Genomic DNA, 20744 nt, shown 5'->3' on the forward strand with positions numbered 1-20744 from the left:
GTCTCTATCGAAATGATGTGCGAGCGGTCCTTTCCTCAAGGTGCCAGCAGATGAAAAAAAAAATGGTATATGCTAGTTCATGGTATATGCGAGTTCATGGTATATGCTAGTTCACTGTATTCATGGCGCTGCGGCCCAACGCTCGCTAAACCTTTCTAAAACCAAGGAGGTTGCGCCTAGCGAGTATAACGTAGCAACCTTTTCCTGTCAGATAGTGCTCAATGTACCACACGAGCACACACCGACGGCAACAAGCATCGACAACTGCAAACCTATATCGATATGGTTTTGATTATAAAACCACTGCTTTAGAAAACACCTGGTGTATTTTGTTTTGCTTTTAGAAAACATCTGGCGTCTTTCGTTGGTTTATTTCATCAATCAATGACGTTTTGAACAAATTTTTTTTTTATTTTTTAATCACGCACAGGAGATATCTCACCAGGCACTACCTTGGAGGTAAACAATGGCTGCTACTGGGAATGATAGACAGCAGAAGTTGGCTTTTAACACTTCTACTTCTACTTACGTTTCTTACTGGAACATGTCAATGGATGCTAATGGGGAATGAAAGACAGGAGCATTTGGCTTTTAGTTAACGCACACTCCGTAAAATTTTTAGTGTTCAACAAAGCACAGAAGAAATCTCCCACCGGCACCACCTTGAAGGTCAAGATGTAACACTTGTTACACACTACGACTATGACTACGAGGGATGAACGGGTGCCCCTTTAAGAAGCTTCACCCCTAAAATCTCGTCTTGGGCTTCCTTGGCGGCAGCAGCTTATGTCGCGCAACCAGCGAGGCAAGTGGAACAGCTAAAGCAAAACTTAACCTGGGTTCAATTAGCAGTTTACTCCACTCTGTCGTACCTGAAATAGTAAGTCCAGTAGTCAAACCGGCACCGACTTCAAACAAGATGAAACACTTGTGAGAGTAACAAACGTGTTCTGCTCTGGTAGTACTCTCTCTGCTTTTAAGATAGCATGTGTTTTAAACCTTCAAACTTTCGGTTACACAAACTCGTACATCTTGGATGCCATGTGCCCTGGAAACCTAGACGAAGAAGTACTTCTAAATGGTCAAGCAACCATCACTGTCCTAGCGTCACCATGGTCATACACGTCGTTTTTACTTAGGCCGATAAGTAATGAACTATGTGCATTTCGCGCACAGCTGCAGCCAAAGGCGGAACTTGCGTGTTCGTAGGGTCCGGATAGAGCAGGAGCCAGGGGTGCTTGACAACCATGCCCATGGTTGCTCGTATTGTTGTCACCGGCTCTAACAAAAGGCGAACCAGGTTGCGGTACTCGTGCGTCGATTCCATGTGTCGGGGAAAACGGATCACGCGGTTCATCTGGAGGCGAACCTATGAAAACAAAAAATTTTAGTCAAGATTTTCTTTTTGTTTATTAAAGGGTTTATTAGAGGTATCAAACATAAATACTCGCAAGTGTACCCATGTAAATACACTTCAATACACTCGGTGTGCGGCATTCATTCTGAAGAGACGTGAGTAAACGGAATATTCAATAACTTCTCGTCTCAAACCTATGCCACTCAGCATCAGTCAAGAGACATGAGGTCCCTTCTCTACATATCCTTCCTCTGCGGTATTTTAATATTTGATCTTTGTTATATTTCAACCGAACTTTCCAATAGATCTGATCCTTTGATGTTTCTAGCTAATCAGCAGTGTTATTCAGAGGACTATTGCAGGCCTTCATGACCTTGTGTTACTCGTTATGACGATGGTGGGTCCTGCTGTGCCAACCAGTGAAGTTAAATCTTTCGAAATTTTCAAGTCTTTCCAATCACCGTTTACGGTGGGCCCAATAAGATTCTTTCATAGAATTGGCTAACTTCCCCATCCTTTCTTTCCTCCTAGTAACGTTCCGTTTGGTTCTTTCTACTCGCCTCTCGCTTGTTGCGCGACATTCGCTGCTGCCGCCAAGGAAGCCGAAGACGAGAACTTTTCATCTGCTGGCACCTTGAGGAAACGACCGCTCCGACATCATCTGGATATAGAGACGTTTATTCGTTTCTCCTTCTTTCCCTTCACTGTCCCTGCACCCCTGGTTTTATCCCCTGTCTCCCCATTCAACCACTCTTACAGTCCAATCGTAACGCACCACTCTTACAGTCCAATCGGAACGCACGAATGTGTCTCTCCTCGCCACAACCTCGAAGACCCACCGCCTCTTGCCCACTCATCGGTTCCCCGCCATCGCTCAGGTTTCTTTCACACCGGTTCCCGGAATGGTCGACGACGGGCGTTGGCAGGTCGTGGAAAAGCGCCTCCGAGTAAGTTCCCGCGATGCCGGGTTGACAGGCCATCAATACAATTGGCGCCTGCGCCAATGCCGTCGCCTCCGCTGATGCTGATTGTCCGGTGGACGCGTACGTGTACCTTCCACGTTGTGGGAATTGAGGCTGGCCCGCTGCCTTTGCGCGGGCCTTCCCGCCTTTTCTGCCATTCTCATGTCCCGACATGTCTGCCCTCCTTTGCCGTCAGCCGCGCTGGGAAGGGCGGAGTGACGTTTAACTCCCTCACCCGGTAGCGGATGTTGACTGTGGCGCCGCTCGCGGGGACCCCCGAGAGGCTTTCGCGCGCTGCGTCGGGAGCGGCGAGTACAGTCCGGGACGTCAAACGGTGAGCCACGCATTCTTTTCCGTCTGTCGAGTCCCGTCGCTCGGGCCTCGTCGGACTTCGCTGACGGCGCCTCGCGCCCGATGCGAACGCTCACCTTTTGTTGCCCCGCTGCGTACTCACGGCCGAAGGGCAGTACGGTGTCCTAGTGCGTGGCCTCGCTACGCCGACCCGTCTCCCTTCGAAGCCAACGCGAGCGCCTTTGCCCTCGCTCGAGCAACCGGGCCTTTGCTCCGATGTCTCCGTGGGTTACCTTTACCGCGGAGACGTGCTCGTGGCACCCTGTGTAGTACTTTGTGCCCGTGGCGTGGATAAGCCTACTTGCTTTCCCGCCGCGCCTTTTTGCAACGGGCTGTACTGCGTTTGGTGTTGCCACAATAAAGTGTTGCGACTTGAGCAGTATCGTGTTTCCCGCCACGGCGACGGTTAACGCGTGCCCTGCGGCTCGCTAAGACCGGACCCACGCTGGTGGCCGTACTCCTTCGGGATACGTGTACACCACAACGTGTACCTTCCACGTGTACCTTCCACGTGTACCAGCCACCTGCAGCCTGGCTTGGTCTCCTGTAAGGCGCCATAATTGAGCCCGACAGCGGCACGGGAGTTGTCGCGTCCTTTGTGGCCAGCAGACAGTCATCGTCCCGCATTCCGGTGACCCTGCTTCCTTGTTGGCGAGGGGTCACCGGCCGCTGGGTTGGTAACATAAGGTATTCGGGGAACGCACGAAGTTCGAGCCCAACACTCCTTTTCTCGTTTCTTAATGAGCTTGGGGCTACAAGTAGAGTCAAGCAAGATGCAAGGTCTTTCTGAGCTTCGACACAATTTTCTCAGCCTCAATCAATGGATGTTTCGGAGTGAGTGCAGACAGATCTCTTCACGTCCTCCTCTCTGGTCTTTTACAACCAGGTCACTGCAAACCCTTGTGCTCGTCGTGGATATGCTTCATGAGTATTTGAAGGCTAAATCATCTTCAGATAAGATACCTACCTTCCTTTGAAATTTCTTCCTTGTAGAATGAAACACGGGGTTGTCTCGTTGCAGCTGTGAATCGCCATGCCTCGGTTCTCTTAGATACAGGGTCTCAAACTGGTCGTAGCTAGCGGGCCGTGACGAATATTGATTCGTTCCGTGTCGAAAATGTCAGTCCACGTTGCCATTTTAAAAGACCTTACGGAACATTTCTGAAGAGGATTTAGCACCAAGACTGCAACAACAAATCAATCCCACTTCCTACTTTTAAACAGAGTCAAACCTGAATTCAGAGTTCTCTTTCACGGTGAGGTGCCAGTACAAGATAGCCGTGCAATGTGCCCCATGAAAAGAATGTGCACGAAATGCATGCCCTTAAAAGGTCAAGTGAGTCAGCTCAAACGGCCCTTTGTACGTGAGTGTACAAAGTTTTTTTTTGTTGACGCATTGTGATGTCCGATCACTCTTTTACTCCTAACGAATTCGTCACTCGCCTAAAAGCTACATTACAATCTTGTTGATCTTGACATTGCTCGCGAATAGCCTGTTGATGTGCGTGGACCATCTTACAGCTGTCTTATCGTGACGGCATTCAATTCAAGTTTCAATCAACGCATCTTTGTAATTACGTGCGGACAGAGCTCGTGCGAAGAGCTTTATTTAAACCTTGACTGTAATATCCCGACTGATACCCTATCTTTATAGATTTTTAAAAAGCGCTTGATGAGGTGCTTAATTCATGTCTTTTGTTAAATTTTTCACGCCTGAGCTTTCATCGACTTGTTCGTAACTGGATTCAATGTTTCTCATCCAACCAAAAATAGTTTGCACACGCTAAGATATATACATCGTCTACCTTTCCTGTTCTCGCCAGTGTACCATGAGGCCTCTTTTTTGGACCACTTCTATTCCTCATCCACATGAATGACCTGCCATTTATTGTAACCTCTGCAATACATCTTTTTGTAGACGATTGCGTCTTGTACCGCTCTATTCATAACCCTTCTGACGTGTTTTCCCTTCAGCAATACCTCCTTCCTACTCATGACTGGTGTGATACAAGGCTCATATCAAATGTGCGCATTTCATGCGATTATAAACCTAATTACATTCCCTTAGTGTACAAAATAAAAACTCTTCTATGTGTTATATCTATTCTTTTAGGTACTTATGTCTTCACTTAACTTAAGAGTAACATGTAACACACAGTATTACAGCATGTAACACACAGTATCAACTCAGCTGACAAAATACTGACAAACCTCTTCATAGGTTAGCCACACATAAAATTGCTCGTCTACAAAGCACTTGTGTTATCGAAGCTTGAATACCCTTCTGCTGGCTTTGAATCATACCATACTAACATCAGCAGATCTATCAAATCTATTCAGAATCGTTTTGCTGGATTGTTTCTACACGAGGACTCAACCCAACACTAGCGTTTCTTCGCTAAAATGTAAACTGGAATTAGTTCGTCTTAACTCTCGTCATCGAACCTCTCGCCTATGCCTCTATTACAGATTTATCACTCTGTACCTCGTGACAGCCAGCTGATCTAACTACCTCATCCAGCTCTCTGGACAGGTCATTTGAACACTAATAAAACAAAGAGCCTGCACCACTACAATCCTGGACTATGGTTCATTCGAACTGCCTGACTGGAAAGACCTTCTGGGAGAGGCTGCGCTCATCCGCTATGCAACGTGCTTTAGATCTACTACATAGCTTCAACTAATAGGTGTAACTGCTGTTTCTTTTATAAAACAACCTACAAAAACGGGGGTAAATTCTCGATTTTTCTCAGCTATGCAAACTTGAATTCATTGCCGCGTTTTTGTGTCTTTATGTTTTTTTCTGTTTTACTCTATACCTGTACATTATATTTTCAATTCAATTTCTCATATAACGTTCTAGTTGGTACCCTTGAGGTATCAAAAAGTAAATTAATTATTAAAAAGCACTCCATTCAAGAATCTTCGAAGCAGTAGCAGTGTGCTTATAGTGGCTTCTTTGGACAGTGGTTACACTTTACTTTTGCTCCGTTCTTCTTGAACCCTGCTTGAGGTCGCAATATTTGGAATCAAATTCTTGCAGATCCACATAACGTCCATCATTGCGTGCAAAATGGCTATCTTATGGGCGATAAGCTGTGGTAGTTCTCAACTGCTGATTCATTTAAGTTTCGAGCTTTTCGTGGTGAGGTAATCAGTGATTCTAGTAAGGCAAATTACGATGAAGTTTAAAATAAAGTTGAGGGTTTGTAGCGTTGTACATTAATTCCTGCACTTTCCAGCTGGCGAGTTGAGGAGAAATGAAAGTTTCGCAGGAATATCAGGGCACCACCAGCAGACAAAAGTGTGTCGGTAATAGCGCTATCTCATAAATTTCACCAAGAGTGTAATAAACCATTGACATCAATCGAAACTTGAGAAAGAAAGGTGCTATGGGCTTCCGCTAAATGACTGTAGTGTCCATCCTCATGGTTTAATTTTGAAAAGTCTCTAATATCTTACGGTCTTGCAATAACTGAACAGGAAAAGAGTTCATCTTCTAGCAAACTGCGTAGTAGAGAAGACATAAAAAAGGAACTGAACGATACATGCGAGCGCTGACTCGCAACTCACTTATTGTAAACGTAATCGATGCTAAAGAGTGACCAGCAAAAGGCTACATGTCTAAATGAATGTTTATCAGTAAGCATCGGAACGTGCACGAAACCCACAGAAATTAAAACAGGTGCACGTGTAAGGTCACGTAAGTGAAGAATAGCATGCAGAAGGGATTTATGCAAAACGATTCAGCTGAGTAGCACTGCGCAGCATAGACACGTGTGACATTGTTGAATGCTGTTTCACTTGCCTAATCTGTCTTTCCCATTTCGCTGTTTGCCATTTCAGCCCTTCACTCGTTTTTACTTTCTTCTTTCGTGGAAGACCCAAAGTTGATAGTTTGCACCCACCTGTTCTGGTTGTGCTTTTTTTTTCTGTGCGTCCATGAGTGCCCCTCTAAAAGCAGCTATGCAGCACAATTTACCACAACGCATTTAATGCCACGGTCGCACGGCCACCCGCGAGCTCAGTTTATCTCCCTCGTCTTTACGACAACAAAGATGTGGTCCGTGCCATATGGTCTTCCTTACATGAAGGAAGTTAAACTACGTTTTTCGCAAAGAAAGTTCAATGATATTCCTTAACGGTGGAAGGTAGTACTCTCGACCCTGGGGTAGGCCAGACGAGTAGCAAAGAACAAAAGTCGTTTATTCATCAACGCAGCCGAGTGTATAAGGAGGCTAGCGATTAGTGGGGGGGGGGGGGCGCGGCGCATGCGCATTGGATGACGCTCAAACGCAACTTCTTGCTCCATTACATCTTGCCTTCTTTGGGGCAAAAAAAGAAAAGAAAACAAGCGTTACAGGATATTTTTGTTTGCAATCATGAGTAGCTTTGCTATATTTTAAATTATGGCAGTGGATAACGCTGCGGCTCTGCGCTCACTTCTTCGAAGAAAGCCTCGAGTTGCGTCTGTTGGTGCTGCTTGCTTTTCTGCAGGGGACTCACAGGCAGGCGCCACGACTTCTGTGGCTCTAATATGTTCTCTTGTGCGGCGTAGCTGCAACTGCCCATTGTCTGTATCCACAATGTACGACCTCGTTGGCCCGGCAGGACCAACCACTGTGGCGGGACACGCTTTGCTGTGTGTGTCATATACGGACACTCGTCTTCCACTATAAAGGCCTGGCTGACTCCGTGTCGTTCTGTTGTAGTGGCCACGTTGTTTCTGTCATATTTCTTGCAGTCACTGAAGAACGGTTTCTGTGGGGGCTGTATGTAGCGATAAGGTGCAGGGGCGTGGCGCATGCGTGTTGGATGACGCGCAAACGTAACTTCACGATCCATAACACCCAGTAGACTGTAGTTACGGAAAAAACTGCAATCACAAATGGTCCTCAGTCAACACAGAAATAAACCTTATGGCTATTACAAGTTTATTCACTGTTTAATTCGCTGATAACGTGCGTTGAACGAAACGTAAATACGCGTACAGGTGTACGTATACTCTCCACAGCATGCCTCGCCAAAAATCATCACATCGCCCTTTTCAAGAAGTTTCTTCGAGTCTGTGCCAGCCACACTAACCGTGCACGACATGTTGCTTACTTCTCTGCAACTTGTTCTCTCCTTATTGTACTTCAACACTGCAAAAATTGATAGCAGTAGTTGATGCGGGCTTTGTTCCTTCTCGGTCGACGCTGGTGGTCATGCCGGCACCAGATGCGCCAACTGTTGTGAGGCCAATCCAGAGCAAAGGCTTCGTGTATACTGAACATAAGACATGTGCTCTTCCGAGAATGTAAAAAAACAATGTAACTTGTGTGGTAGCGTGACTTAAAGGAGCACAGCGACGATTTGCAGTGTTTGAAAATCAGCTTACGTAAAGAAAACGCGCATCAAAACATACGTACAGCATTGCCAGCATTCTTTTCAGCATTACTGCCAACCTGCTCGCAGGTGTACGCATCTGTGAAAAAAAGGTGAATTTTTTTTTGCTTCAGCGTAAATAAATTATCCTTCATATATGATTCACACGAATCGTACGATTGAAAATATCAGAGGGATTCGTCGCGAAATCTTCCATGCTGAGATTGTGCAGCAGTGCCTAATCGGCCCCTCTCGGCTTCTGTCCAAAGCTTGTAAAATTGTCTAGTAACATGGGCGTAGTAACGCCATATCCGTCGAGCTCCCTAGGGAAGTCTTCCGTTGATGAAGTTCAACAAAATTTGGTGGTGGCCGCCTGACAGGGGCCTCAACCTTGTTCATAGTGTAAAGAAGTGATTTATTGAACTGTCTTTCGAGTTAATCAAACTTTTCTTTCTTCGGTGTTTAACACATTCTCCGTGCTTTCTTGATGATAAGCAACATTACTTTCGGAAGATGCCAGACGCGCGCTTTGATGAACGTGCTCAACCAGGGATTGCCAATACTCGCTACTGCAGGGCGCAATTCCCTCGACAACACCTGTGATGAATGAACTCTTTGCAGCAATGTAACTTTCAGAAGCAGCTGCCCAACGTCGTTGCAAGGTATTCCACGACAAATCCTAGAGCCGATTCCATCTTCTTGAGCAGAATTCTGAGCCACTTGCGAATTATGCCTTGATTATGAGCAATCAAGAGCAACGTACAGGCTTCTTTTGCTAGACGCCGATGCACAAAACGCGAAAATGTGATAAAAATCTGGCTCGACATTTGAGCTTCATACCAAGAGAGAAGGGAAAGGCTGGACTTCAAAAAGTCTAAGTCAACATATATGCACAATCAGTGCCTACTGCAGTTTCAGCTTGGAAAAGAGGCGGAAAAGAGGCACCCAAGAACCACCAAGGGAACGTGCACAGACCTCGTCTTGGCCAGCTGCATGCTAAATCCGATACCATTAAGCAGTAATAATAAAGGCAAAATGAAATTAACAACTCAACACAACCTACCAGTTATCACCAATAAACATTGTATACACTGTACACTGCTTACACTCATTTACATGCGTCTGTGTCATGGGCGATTTACGGTAACACCGAACGATCGTAGTGGTTCGCCCAAACATTGTCGGTTATTTTATTCTGTGTTTTTTATTGTGCCATTCTTTGAACGCCCTGTTATTCAGATTGAATACTTGTCAACTAACTTAGCTCTGTTATTTTAAGCTGCTTGTTGCGTCTTAATGTTGTACAAATTGATAATCTTTTCGGGGTAGTGATTATTTGTAGTAGACGTAAGAGCCCTCAGCGGCCTGAAAATAATTTCAACATCAAGTGAAATACCAAATAGAAAAGGATCATGCCATATCAGTAATAAATATTGAACTATTTATGCATCATGTACTACAGCAGAAAAGAGAGACAAATGTTTAATAATGAATAAAAGCTGAGACTTCGGTTTGAATCAACATTTTGCACCTGAAACCATGAAATAAGTTGGTCAAATTTTAATCCATCACAAGGAATGAAACTCACAGGAATATTACAATATTGCGCTCTAAATACATTTTACAAAGGTCTTTGCTTGATTGAAAGTAAATTTGATACTGAAACCGGGGGTGATAATTTCAGAATGAATTTTTGGTCAAACAACACTCAGACGACACCCTGAGAACCATGGAAGGCTACCAGTAACCGAAAAAATTATCCGCCCCCGAAATATTCTGCAATTTATTGCTCTCAACAAAAATAATCAGCACAAAGTTTTTTTTCTAATACCTTTCAGATGGTTGCCGATATCACTGGGATGTTTGGTAAGAAATGACTCAGTCTTGAAGCACAGATGTACAGATGGTGAACATATATGCACGAATTTATGTTTTGTTTTTAGTTTTTTTCGAACGGGAAAGGTGCTTTTCTGTATCATAAGGTGGTCTTTTACGGGGACGAAAATTTGCATAGGTGACTTTTTTGCTTATATTAAAAAAAACCTTGTGTATCTTACGTTTGAAGACACTTTCGAGATTTTGAAACACCACGCAGTACTTAGGAGGAAATGGTCGGGGTCAACTGGTTGTAGCGAAAAATCTAAACAACAAAAATCAGTCAGAAGCCAGGTGATACACGGGTGAATATGTCAAGTCTGTGCACCAAAAACTACATTAGCTGAATGTACAATCACACCATAAATGACAATCCGATATTCTACGGTGTCATAGTGGTGTCACTGTGGCGTCAAGATTGCGCCACAAGGCACCGCATGATGAGGTAATTGCACGGCGTCGCCGCTTCTCAACTGTCACATAATACAACGTATTTCCAAAGCCTCGTGCTCACTCACTCACCTGCCGCACAATGTTTCCATCCTCGAAGGGCAGTGCGGCGGTCATCATGACGTAAAGTATGACACCGAGGCTCCACATGTCCGCCTTTCTGGGCTGATAGGGGATGCCCTGCAGCACTTCCGGGGGCGCGTATGCTTCGCTGCCGCAGTACGTCTCACTGTAGAATTTCTTCTTCCTCCCCGCAGTACCACCTGCACAAACGAGGCCAGGCTACCGTGCGCCAGACACCATGGAACACAAGGACGCTGCCCTCGCTCTCTGTATTGCGGCAATAACAGGAACCAGTGTGACAAAATATGCGGCAATAAGATGAGAGCAAGAATTCTGAGCAAGATGTCCCCAACTGCGCGATGAAAGTGCCGCATCTTTACGGCAGGTTAAACTCACTGGGTTATCCAGCATTCACGTAGCCAACCTATGCCATGCCGTGATAGCACTTTAGGTCAAGAGACCACCATTTCACTGCCTGCGCCATCCAGCAAGGCTGTAATTTATTGTAGTTGTAATAATTACATTCATCATCAGTTCGGTTGCCAGAAAAAAAGTTAAACGGTGCCTGAAGGCACTTCACCATCAGCAGGCACTTTCGCAATCAGATAACTTGATGGGCTCCTTAGTGTAGAATTCGTCCAACAGCACTGATAGTCATTTCACTTAGTCATTAGTCACTTAGTCATTGCTTAGTCATGTCACGATGAGATGAAAAAACTTGCGGGCCGCTCCTAGGAACATTGCGAAATGAATACGCACGACGTTCGCTCCCTTTGAGAGAGTAAGGTACAATGAGTGAAGCGTACAGAGCTCTGGCTCAAACCAGAACTTAGGAGCAAGCTCTAATACTCGACGTAGCCTGTCAGAGAGTTCAGCATCACCAAGAAACTGCACATCCAGTTTTGTGTCCTTCTACTCTTGTATACTTCATTTCTTTTGCGCTGATTCTTTACAACAAAGAGCATTCTTCGCCGGTAAACATCTCATTCAGGTTCGTTGTCTAACTAAGGCGCCTGGTCTTGATAGTCCAAGCATTCAGCGTGAACATTTACTGTAGCAGCTCCGCGACAGGAGCGCGCTGTCGCTGACGCCACACAGGAGCTGAGGCCAAACACCCATCTGAAAGCAATCATATTAACGCTTCGCCTTTCACAAATGCGTGACAAGTGCTAAAGGTAGATAGACTTCTTTATATCAATTGAAACAATTTACGGATGCCTTCTGTGCCTACCAAATGAAAGCCCCTATACGTAACCAGTTACTGAGAATCGACTCACCAACTTTATGTAGATGGCTGAAATCGTGTTCTTTATTGGTTTTTTTACGTTTACACCTATTTTGTCACGTTATCTTATCGCGAAAATATCTCAAAACGGAGTCAACCATGGCTTTGATGATGTACTTCCGTCACGGATGTGACGTTGTAAAATGTATCTCAATCGATTAAAAAAACGCAAACAAAAACATTGCGGTCTATCTCACCAGCCACCTTTCAATCAGCAGCGCGAGGCGCTCATCATTACGCCACGGAGCGTACATAGTCAGCAACGTTAACGGCAGGCCATCTATATACGCCATGGACTGTTGGCGATGCTAAGAGCGGAGCAATTTGAGAACGTTTCCGTGATCATTATCCATATTGCGCGAGAAACGCACGCGTTTAGTAGCGTTAAACCAGCGCCTCCAGGTGCTGGTTGGGCACACTCGCTCAAAAGGTCGCCAACCTGCGTCATTCCGTGCGTTGCTATGCCCGCGCACCTACACAAGGCATAGTCAAAACGCGCTCACTAGTGCGCGCGCGCTTATCTCAGAATTCGGTCTCTTTGTACCTTCGCGCTTCCACCGCAAGTTAAAAAATGAAGGTCACTTCACTCGCTGCCAAAGCCGTGTTTACAAATGAGCACGCAGCGCACACACGTAAAAGTAAGAATTGTGACAGTTATTCGTGATTATCTTGCGTTTACTTGGGCGTTCGTTTTGTGCGTCTTTCTGTCTGAGCAGCATGCTTCAAGTGTCAAGCTGTGACCGTTCATTTTCAGCGCTCGTCCTATGTATGCTTACTTCGTGCATGCTGTCTGCTTTTAGTGTGTGCGGCAAGTTTCGAGATGCTTGCCGTTGTTCGCATGACATTGCAATTCGTTGCTGTAGCATTCATTTCTGCGCCCTTGTGGCGAAAAAAAACTGTGGAATAAACGCTCAATTACCTTTGTTAAGACACGTTTCAGTTTCGTTGATTGATGATTGATTGATTTGTGGGGTTTAACGTACCAAAACCACCATATGATTATGAGAGACGCCGTAATGGAGGGCTCCGGAAATTTCGACCACCTGGGGTTCTTTAACGTGCGCCCAAATCTGAGCACACGGGCCTACAACATTTCCGCCTCCATCGGAAATGCAGCCGCCGCAGCCGGGATTCGAACCCGCGCCCTGCGGGTCAGCAGCCGAGTACCTTAGCCACTAGACCACCGCGGCGGGGCACGTTTCACTTTCGTGTTAAACATATTCGTAAAAAGGGATCAGCTATGTTTTTGTTGTTGTCTTCTTTTTGCACAGCAAAAGTGAAAAAGTGTTCATTGAGTTTCACAAATGTATGTACATTTATTCATTGTGGCGTCTGCTTAGATTATGATGCACGTTAAAAAAACCCTGGTGGTCGAACTTTCTGAAGCCCTCCACTACGGCGTCTCTTATAATCACATGGTGGCTTCAGGACATTGAACTCCACATAATAATGATTTTATTCGTCATGATCATTGTACTACAACAGTGTGCTGCAATGAGTAGTTCTTGATCCAGTCACATGCATAAATTGGGTGCATGTGCTGGAGTGTGTGTGCCAGTTATTGCAAGCTGTAGAATTCACGCTTAAAATGAAAGGACTTCTTGTCCTCAATGCTCATTTAGCAGTTGTACCTAGAATAGGGTGCCACACCGCTTAGACAATCTCGTAGAGGAAGTGCTGTCGATTCTATAATCGCCAGATGCTCCAAAATGTAGTCGACAGTAGCAATTCGTAAATCGGCGTACAAACAAAGGCAAGTGGACAATATTCGTATCTGCACACGTGAAGAGTGCCCAAAGTGCCCACGGTACTTCCCACATAAATTACAAAACTTGATTTCCACATCGTCATATTTAATGACGATGAAGTACTGTACAGTGACGATGAAGTACTGTACAGTGATGATGAAATACTGTAGCGTTTCTCCGCTATTTTAATCTTTTTTATGAATACGGAATAATAAAAAATACATTATAAAACGCATGTAGTCATATAGGTGTACCTAACAGTAGTTTATGTGGTGGTTAATAGCTCGTCCTACTTATTTGATGTTGAATATCAGAACTATACCCACTTGAAATAATAAGTTGTGAAAAAATAGCACCTCATTAAATACTAAGAATACTAAGAATATGTCTTCTTTTTTTGGAACACCTTAGAATTAGTTGAATGGTGGTCTGATGAACGGAAAGAAGTTACCCTTCTACGATCTATTTAGGCATGCAAGAAGCCCAAAGTCAGACCTTGTCAGTCGTGCTTGCTTTCCACTTTAGCGTAAGGCTATCGGTGCAACAGCGAAAAAAAAGGCATGCTTTACCTTCTGTAATATACCACCTGCACAGAGAGGTGCGATTGACACTGGCGAGCAACGAGGTTGCGTGCACTTACTGCAGTACCGGCTGAAGCTGAAATCCGCGAGCTTGACCACAAGCTGAGTGGTGAGGAGGACGTTCTCGCACTTGAGGTCGCGGTGAGCAATGTTGTGGCGGTGGAGGTAGGCGACGGCGGATGCAAGTTGAACGAATATGTGATGAGCCGTTCTTTCATGCAGACGCCCAGCATTCTGAAGCGAAATATCCGTATTTACTACTCCCGTCTAGCACGTTTTCTAGACTACATATTCTAGGTCTCCTTCATAGAATTGTATGTGAAGCGTCCGCATACCATTGTTTACGCTATGAATATAGTTACGGTGAAGCAGCGAAAAAGAGCAACACAAGCCCGTTAAGGTGATTGCGATTTAAAAACCGCCCTATGGCATATGGCAGATTTACTATGCACTCACATATTGAACATGGATGTGAGAAAAGCAGTTCAATTCTTGATAATATTCTGGAGCGCTCATCACTAGGTGGGATGTGTTCTCGTCTAGAAAGGTGATGCCCGGCGCCTAAAACCAATGCGTACGGTTCTTCTATGCAAACCAGCTCAACAAAAATAGCACTGTGTCGCACTGTTTGTCCGAACGATATTGTACAGTGTCCAAGCATTGCGTTCTAATCCCTGGGTACGATTTTTTCTATATTCGGGTTATCATGCATATATGAACAGGCATGCTTTACGTGCGTGGCTTCAGGACAAGAAAGGGATAAGCGCTAGTTTAGGTAATCCCTTAAAAACGAAAATCACTGAAATTAAACGTTACAAAAAGGAAGATGTTAAATTTTGAAAATTTGGACCACAATTGAGAAACTTCTAGTACGGCTTTCATTGCAAAATCTTGTGTGAATTCTTCCTATGAAATTTGATAAGACAGATGCTTGGGCTAGGTGCTGATATGGAATTGACATATTTGCACAGCACAAGACTACGATTATATACGGCCTAACTACGGAAGAAGAGACAAGGATAGAAAAGTGCGTTCAGTTCTACAAAAAGTTTATTAGCGAAAACGCTGAAAATATATGCTCGCGACAGGCAGGAGCACATCACAACACAACCGCGCAACCCATTACAGCACAGCCGAACATTCAATATCTCATTAAATGGTTACAACACCTCACCTCAGCGCATGCTCACAATCTATTGCGTCAAAGTGAGATACTCGTTTTCTTTTTTAGTGAGTGCAACCAAAGGCACGCTGATACATAGATCACCCAGCATTTGCTATTAAGTGGCCTCCATAATCTATCATGTTAGCTGGTGACGGTGTTTGGCTACAACAGTGCACTTTTCAAATTCCGGTGTGCGACCACTATCCCTACAACGGATGCCCAAATGACCTTGCACAGCTTAGTATACATGGTAATGATGCTCCTTTAAACGCTCATTCAGGCACCGGTCCGTTTGCCCAACACATATATTGCCGCCTGACAACGGGAGCCAATAAACGACTGTCTTCGATAAGATACGAAAAGCCTTCTATATGTGATTGTGCAGCAGCAACTTCGTGCGGACTGCGCATTTACCCGTTTGCAGAACTCTGAAAGCTTTTTTTTTTTGGAGCAGAGAAAACAACCTTAACATCAACCATATAACCTATCGTTTTCAAAATGTTAGAAATGTTATCGAGATAGGTAATCGAAGCCACACGCTTTCATTTACTGGCCACGCAATTCACTTTTGCTCCATGGGCCTGTCTAATGGTCCTAAGCAACTTTTATGCCACCGAAACCAGCACATGATCGGGGAAACCAGCACTAATCAGACGGCAAGCCTCCTCAACAAAGCTGCTGTTTAACCAGTGTCCGCGAGACTTAAGGAGAGTATTTCTGAAACAATGATTAGCGATTCCTCTCTTTACGAGCTTCCGAGCTTCGAATGAGCTGACAAGTACATTAGAAGTGTTTCGCTTCCTCTAGGCTCGTATTTCTAGCATAGGTGATCACTTGAGACGTTTAATCTGAAATCTAAAAACCTTAACAAAGCATCCTGCGGCAGCTCATGCGTCAAAGTCAGAGATGCCATACACTCATCGAAAAGAAATCATCTGTTCAAAACAGAAGCTTTGATGCCCCTATTTTCACAGTCAAAAAGTATGAGAACATTGTCAACAAAACATAAAAAACTTTATGACAGCCGTTTAGTCGAGGTGTCTAGCCAAGAGTCGATCATGTTATGCAAGGAAAATGTCACTTGAAACTGGCGCTATGGATGGACCGATGCACACTCCTCTTTTTTGAATGCAAGTGCCTTCATTTCAAATACAGAAGTTGTTTTTAAGTAAAAGCCAACAAGCTCAAGAAAGCCGCTGACTGTTACGGCCACCGAGTTCTGGAACGCAACTGAGCCAAAGTTGTCACGGCAGTCCTCAATGCACCATAGCAGCGTGTCATGGGGTGCAGAGTAGTAAAGATCCTTGATGTCAACGAAGCAAGCACTTAGACCATTGTTGTTGCATGAAATAAATGTAATAATGTCATTAGAAACTTTCGCCGCAAAAGGGTCGTCGATAGTCAGCAAGTTTAGGTTGTCTTGTAAAAACAAGGCCACTTGCTTCTTCCACATCCTATTTTCCGAAACAATGACACAAAGCGGCCGGTCGACTTTGTCAGTCTTGACTGTGAAGAATATATTCAAGCTAAACTTCTTGCTTTTGTCAATGAATCTTGATAGCCTCCTTATTTGCACTGCGTTGCACAAATTTTTAGCTTCAGTGTTTACTTTTGTCTGCGTTACGTCGCTTCGGCACTCAAACATAGAACTTAGCTGGGTTATCTATGTATCAGCATGCCTTCAGTTGCACTCATTAAAAAATCGAGTATCTGGTTATGACATAATAGTTTCCGAGTTTGGCTAAAGTGTGGTGTCGTACCCACTTAACGAGATATTGATTGTCTAGCTGTGACGCAATAGGTTGCGCGGTTGTGCTGTGATGTGCTGCTTTCTGTTTCGAGTATGTATTTTCAGCGTTTTCGCCAATAAACTTTCAGTTGAAGTCAGCGCTCTTTTCTGTCCTTGTCTCGTCTTCCGTAGTTACGCCGTAGCTACTCGTAGTCTCGCGTTGCGAAAGTATGTTTATATAGAAGAAGAATGTGACCGCTGAGCCTGCTTTCGGTTGTGGGCTGGCGGTTTCATATCATGCTTTATCATTTTACTCGCTACGCAAAGCCTACAAATGTGCGAGTTGAATAAACTTTAAAAAGTTACATCGTTTCCCACTAAAATGAACCATGAATTCCAAGCAGCGGGCGCGGACGCTTACACTGGCAGTGGCGTTGACGCTGGCGCTCATCGCGGCATTGCTTAGGAGACAAGTCTCGGGAGGCACAAAGGACGCAATGGTGGACCGGAATTTTCTACTGCAACATGCCAATCGCTGATAATGGCCAATGAGAGACAGAAGACTCCGAGTGGACACAGAGACCCGCAGCCCGCTTTTAGTTGACGTGCACACAACGAATTTCAGTTGTTCAACAAAGCACAGGATAAATCTCCCACTGGCATTATCTTGGACGTCAAGATCCAGTGCCTATTACTACATGGGGTGAGGAGTGAACTGATGAGGAGTGTGAGCAGTCGATTTGTTTTTAATGAAGAAGCTCTCTAGCAGACACTGTCTGCATCGGCGTTGTAAGGTGAGAGAGTGGAGAGCTTAGGAGCTAGAGGAGAGAGAAGGGCAGAGGACGCGCATGCGCTATGGAGTTGTAAATGGTGCGGGGAACTATGGCTACAGGAGAGCGAGGGATGCGAGCGTAGGCTAGGAAACGGACGTTTCCTGCGTCGGCGTAGCGAGGAGAGAGAGAGAGAGGAGCATAGATCAGGAGAAAGGGGGAGGGGACGCGCATGCGCAGTAAGGGTGGTTACACCGCAGGCACACCGGACCGAACTCGACTCTAAGATGCTTCGCATCTAAAAATCATTAAAACGAGTAAGAATAGAGCTCGGGCTTTTTTGGTGAGGCAAGCAGGTGTCTACCAAAAAGATACGTCCATGCTCCAGAAATTGTTCAGAAAAAAAGAACGCTTTCGTAAAAACATTTTACAATGGGAGGAGCGTAAAGCTGTAATATTCCGTGGTAATAACGCCAGATTCTACCAGCTGTCGGAAGATGTGCACTACGCTACGAGTAGTTGATTAATAGGCCTATCAATCACAAAGCGCAAAGGCATATTTAGCCAATATGAACAACACCATCAAAAGCATCTGCAGCAGCACGTGCGCGTGCTGTCTTACGGACCCATAGTGGGTGTCTTAACAACGCGAAAAAAAAAAAGAATCTTGTCGTATCTGGCACTACGAAACCATATGGAGTAGGTACTTTAGTTTATAAGAAGAATATTGCGATGCATGATTCATCTTCAAAAGTGAGCTTTGTTAACAAGTGCATGGAACGAAAAAATGCAGAATGCAACAGAACGAGCGCGGACTGCTTTATTGGCTGGCAACATCGTAGCCCCATGAAAGAAGCGTGTCACAGATAAATTTTAGATTCTGAGCAATATGAAAGAAGGCTCGGGGGCTTTTATTATCATTCATTAAGCGGCTGCCGTAAGTGTTTTAAAAGCTACGAGCTATTTATGAGTAGATGTTGTTTCTGTGAATCACGACTTCCGCTTACCTCTGTGTTTTTTCTCTCTCGCTTAGCGCATCCTTCCTGCCTCATCAGTCTTTTTTGGGAGCATGATTGATTGGCGCACCCTTTTAGAGGGCTACGTTATTGTAACTGTAAATAAACGAGCTGGCGCTCCTTGTGTTGTGTGATGTATTTTTTGTCCCGTATTCATGTTAACGAAGCACACTTCTAGAGAGGACTCTAGCATAGCTTGAAAGAACCAAATTAGAGGTTCATAGGCCCTTCTGTCCTCGAGTTATTTGCCGATGAGGTGCTCACCGAGACGTGAGACCAGACCAGCAATTGAGAGGGTGATGCAAACAGGGTTGAATTACACTGTCGTGTTCTTTTCTTCAAGGCGAAGCTCAAGCGTCTTCCAAAATTTACATACACTACAAGTGAATAAAACCGTATGCATCATTTCATTATTGATTGGCTGAAGGAATAATTATGCACAGTTGTGGAATATTCGGTTTTAATCGTAGGTAACCACTCCCGCGTTTAGGCTGCACCAAACGGCCGACCCAGATAGTGGCTCCACTGAGGCCACAGCAACACATTTGCCCATTATGACAAATGAAAATTTTCAGGTACAGTGCCTCGAAGTGAGCGGCCCCACTTAGAGTATGGCCATTCTTTGAAAGGGCCGATGCTGCGTCGCCTCCCGTATCTGCCATGTTTTACCCCACTCTGCGCTTTGTTTGAACGTGCACGTGGCGCCTGATTCCTTATCACCCATCTGAATCGTCGCGAGTTCCGCAAGATGACTAAGTGTTGCGTACAGCAGTACAGGAACCATTTTAGAAGTGAATGGAAGATGTTTTCTTTTCCAAGGTATCCGAAAAGAAGACTCTCATATAGAGTGAGAATAAAGGGTGACTAATGGCAGTCAACGAATGCCTCCTCTGCGTGAAGCTTGAGTAACGCAAGCTCTTGGTTTCCTTTCCCTTTTTCTTTTCTACGTCGAGTGCTCTTGGGGTGATTTTTAAAACGGCGTCTATAATACGAGCAATGCAGTAAAAGATTACACTAGTACAAGTAATGTGTGTGGTTTTGACTGCGTGTTGATGTCTTTTTGGCACGCATTCACATGATCGAACGTTGAGTTCACCTGATCACGTCGAATGGTTTTATGGCGTTTGATCCGTTCTCACAAATTTGGTGTTGCTTTTGAGTTCGCAGGCATCGATTTTACTTTCTTTCTTTGTTCCTTTCTTTCTTTTTCTTTCTTTCTTTCTTTCTTTCCTTCTTTTGATGCATGAAGTTGTGATAACGAGTATCATCGCGTCTAGTACAAACTGCACCTATTCACTCTGACTGGTACTTTTGGGGAGAACAAGAACGACAAATAGATTTTTATTTCGTGATCAAGTGAAATAATTTGCCTGAATTACCTCCCTGAAAGAACGCTTTTTCGTGGACCTTAAGTGGTCATCAACTAATACTCTGAATTCAAGACGCAAAAAAAATGTCTGCGGATCTATCAAGTGAAGGATGATAATAGGGCAAATGTCCTAAGGTACGTAATATATACGTTGAAGTCGCCGATTATTAAGAGATGGACAGAAACATGAACGCACGCATGCTCCGATTGATAGACACACGTACTTTTGGACAGATACGGGGAGAGATGGTTGGACGGACGGACAGATACATGGACGGATGAAGAAACAGATACACGGGCTTCACAAGAGTTGACTGTTGGGCGAGTTGGTGTTTTGACATGAAAGGCATCGTAAGAGCCCAACGAAAGAGGACACACGAGAAGGAACAGTCGAGAACAGACAAGTTAGAAGCATTTGCATGTTCTCATCTGTTCATGCTTTTATTGCCTGTCTAGTAGCGCTTTCACGATAGTTTCTATGTAAATACACTGGTGGACGGTCATGAATGATCGGATGGAGAGACTCATACCCAAACGGACGCACTCCTGGTAAGACACATAGAAGGATGCACACATTTACGGATGGTTTGACAGATACACGGGCGGATGAACGAACGAACAGATGGTTGTACGGACATGTACGCACGCGCGCATGG

The 20744-nt window shown here is 44.8% G+C and overlaps 1 protein-coding gene across 1 annotated transcript in view; it reads right to left on the reverse strand.

The window, feature by feature from the left end:
• Nucleotides 1–507: 507 nt before the first annotated feature.
• LOC142804222 (testis-specific serine/threonine-protein kinase 2-like) overlaps nucleotides 508–20744 on the reverse strand; it is a 46468-nt gene continuing 26231 nt past the window's right edge. Inside the window, exons 2-4 of the mRNA XM_075890916.1 lie at nucleotides 14099–14273; nucleotides 10435–10625; nucleotides 508–1369 (exon numbers count right to left, since the gene is read on the reverse strand). Of these exons, the coding sequence (XP_075747031.1) occupies nucleotides 1136–1369; nucleotides 10435–10625; nucleotides 14099–14273 (600 nt within the window). The 3' untranslated portion in view covers nucleotides 508–1135. The remainder of the gene's footprint in view (nucleotides 1370–10434; nucleotides 10626–14098; nucleotides 14274–20744) is intronic.

Source organism: Rhipicephalus microplus, chromosome 3 (assembly GCF_043290135.1).
Source record: "Rhipicephalus microplus isolate Deutch F79 chromosome 3, USDA_Rmic, whole genome shotgun sequence".
NCBI lineage: Eukaryota > Metazoa > Arthropoda > Arachnida > Ixodida > Ixodidae > Rhipicephalus > Rhipicephalus microplus.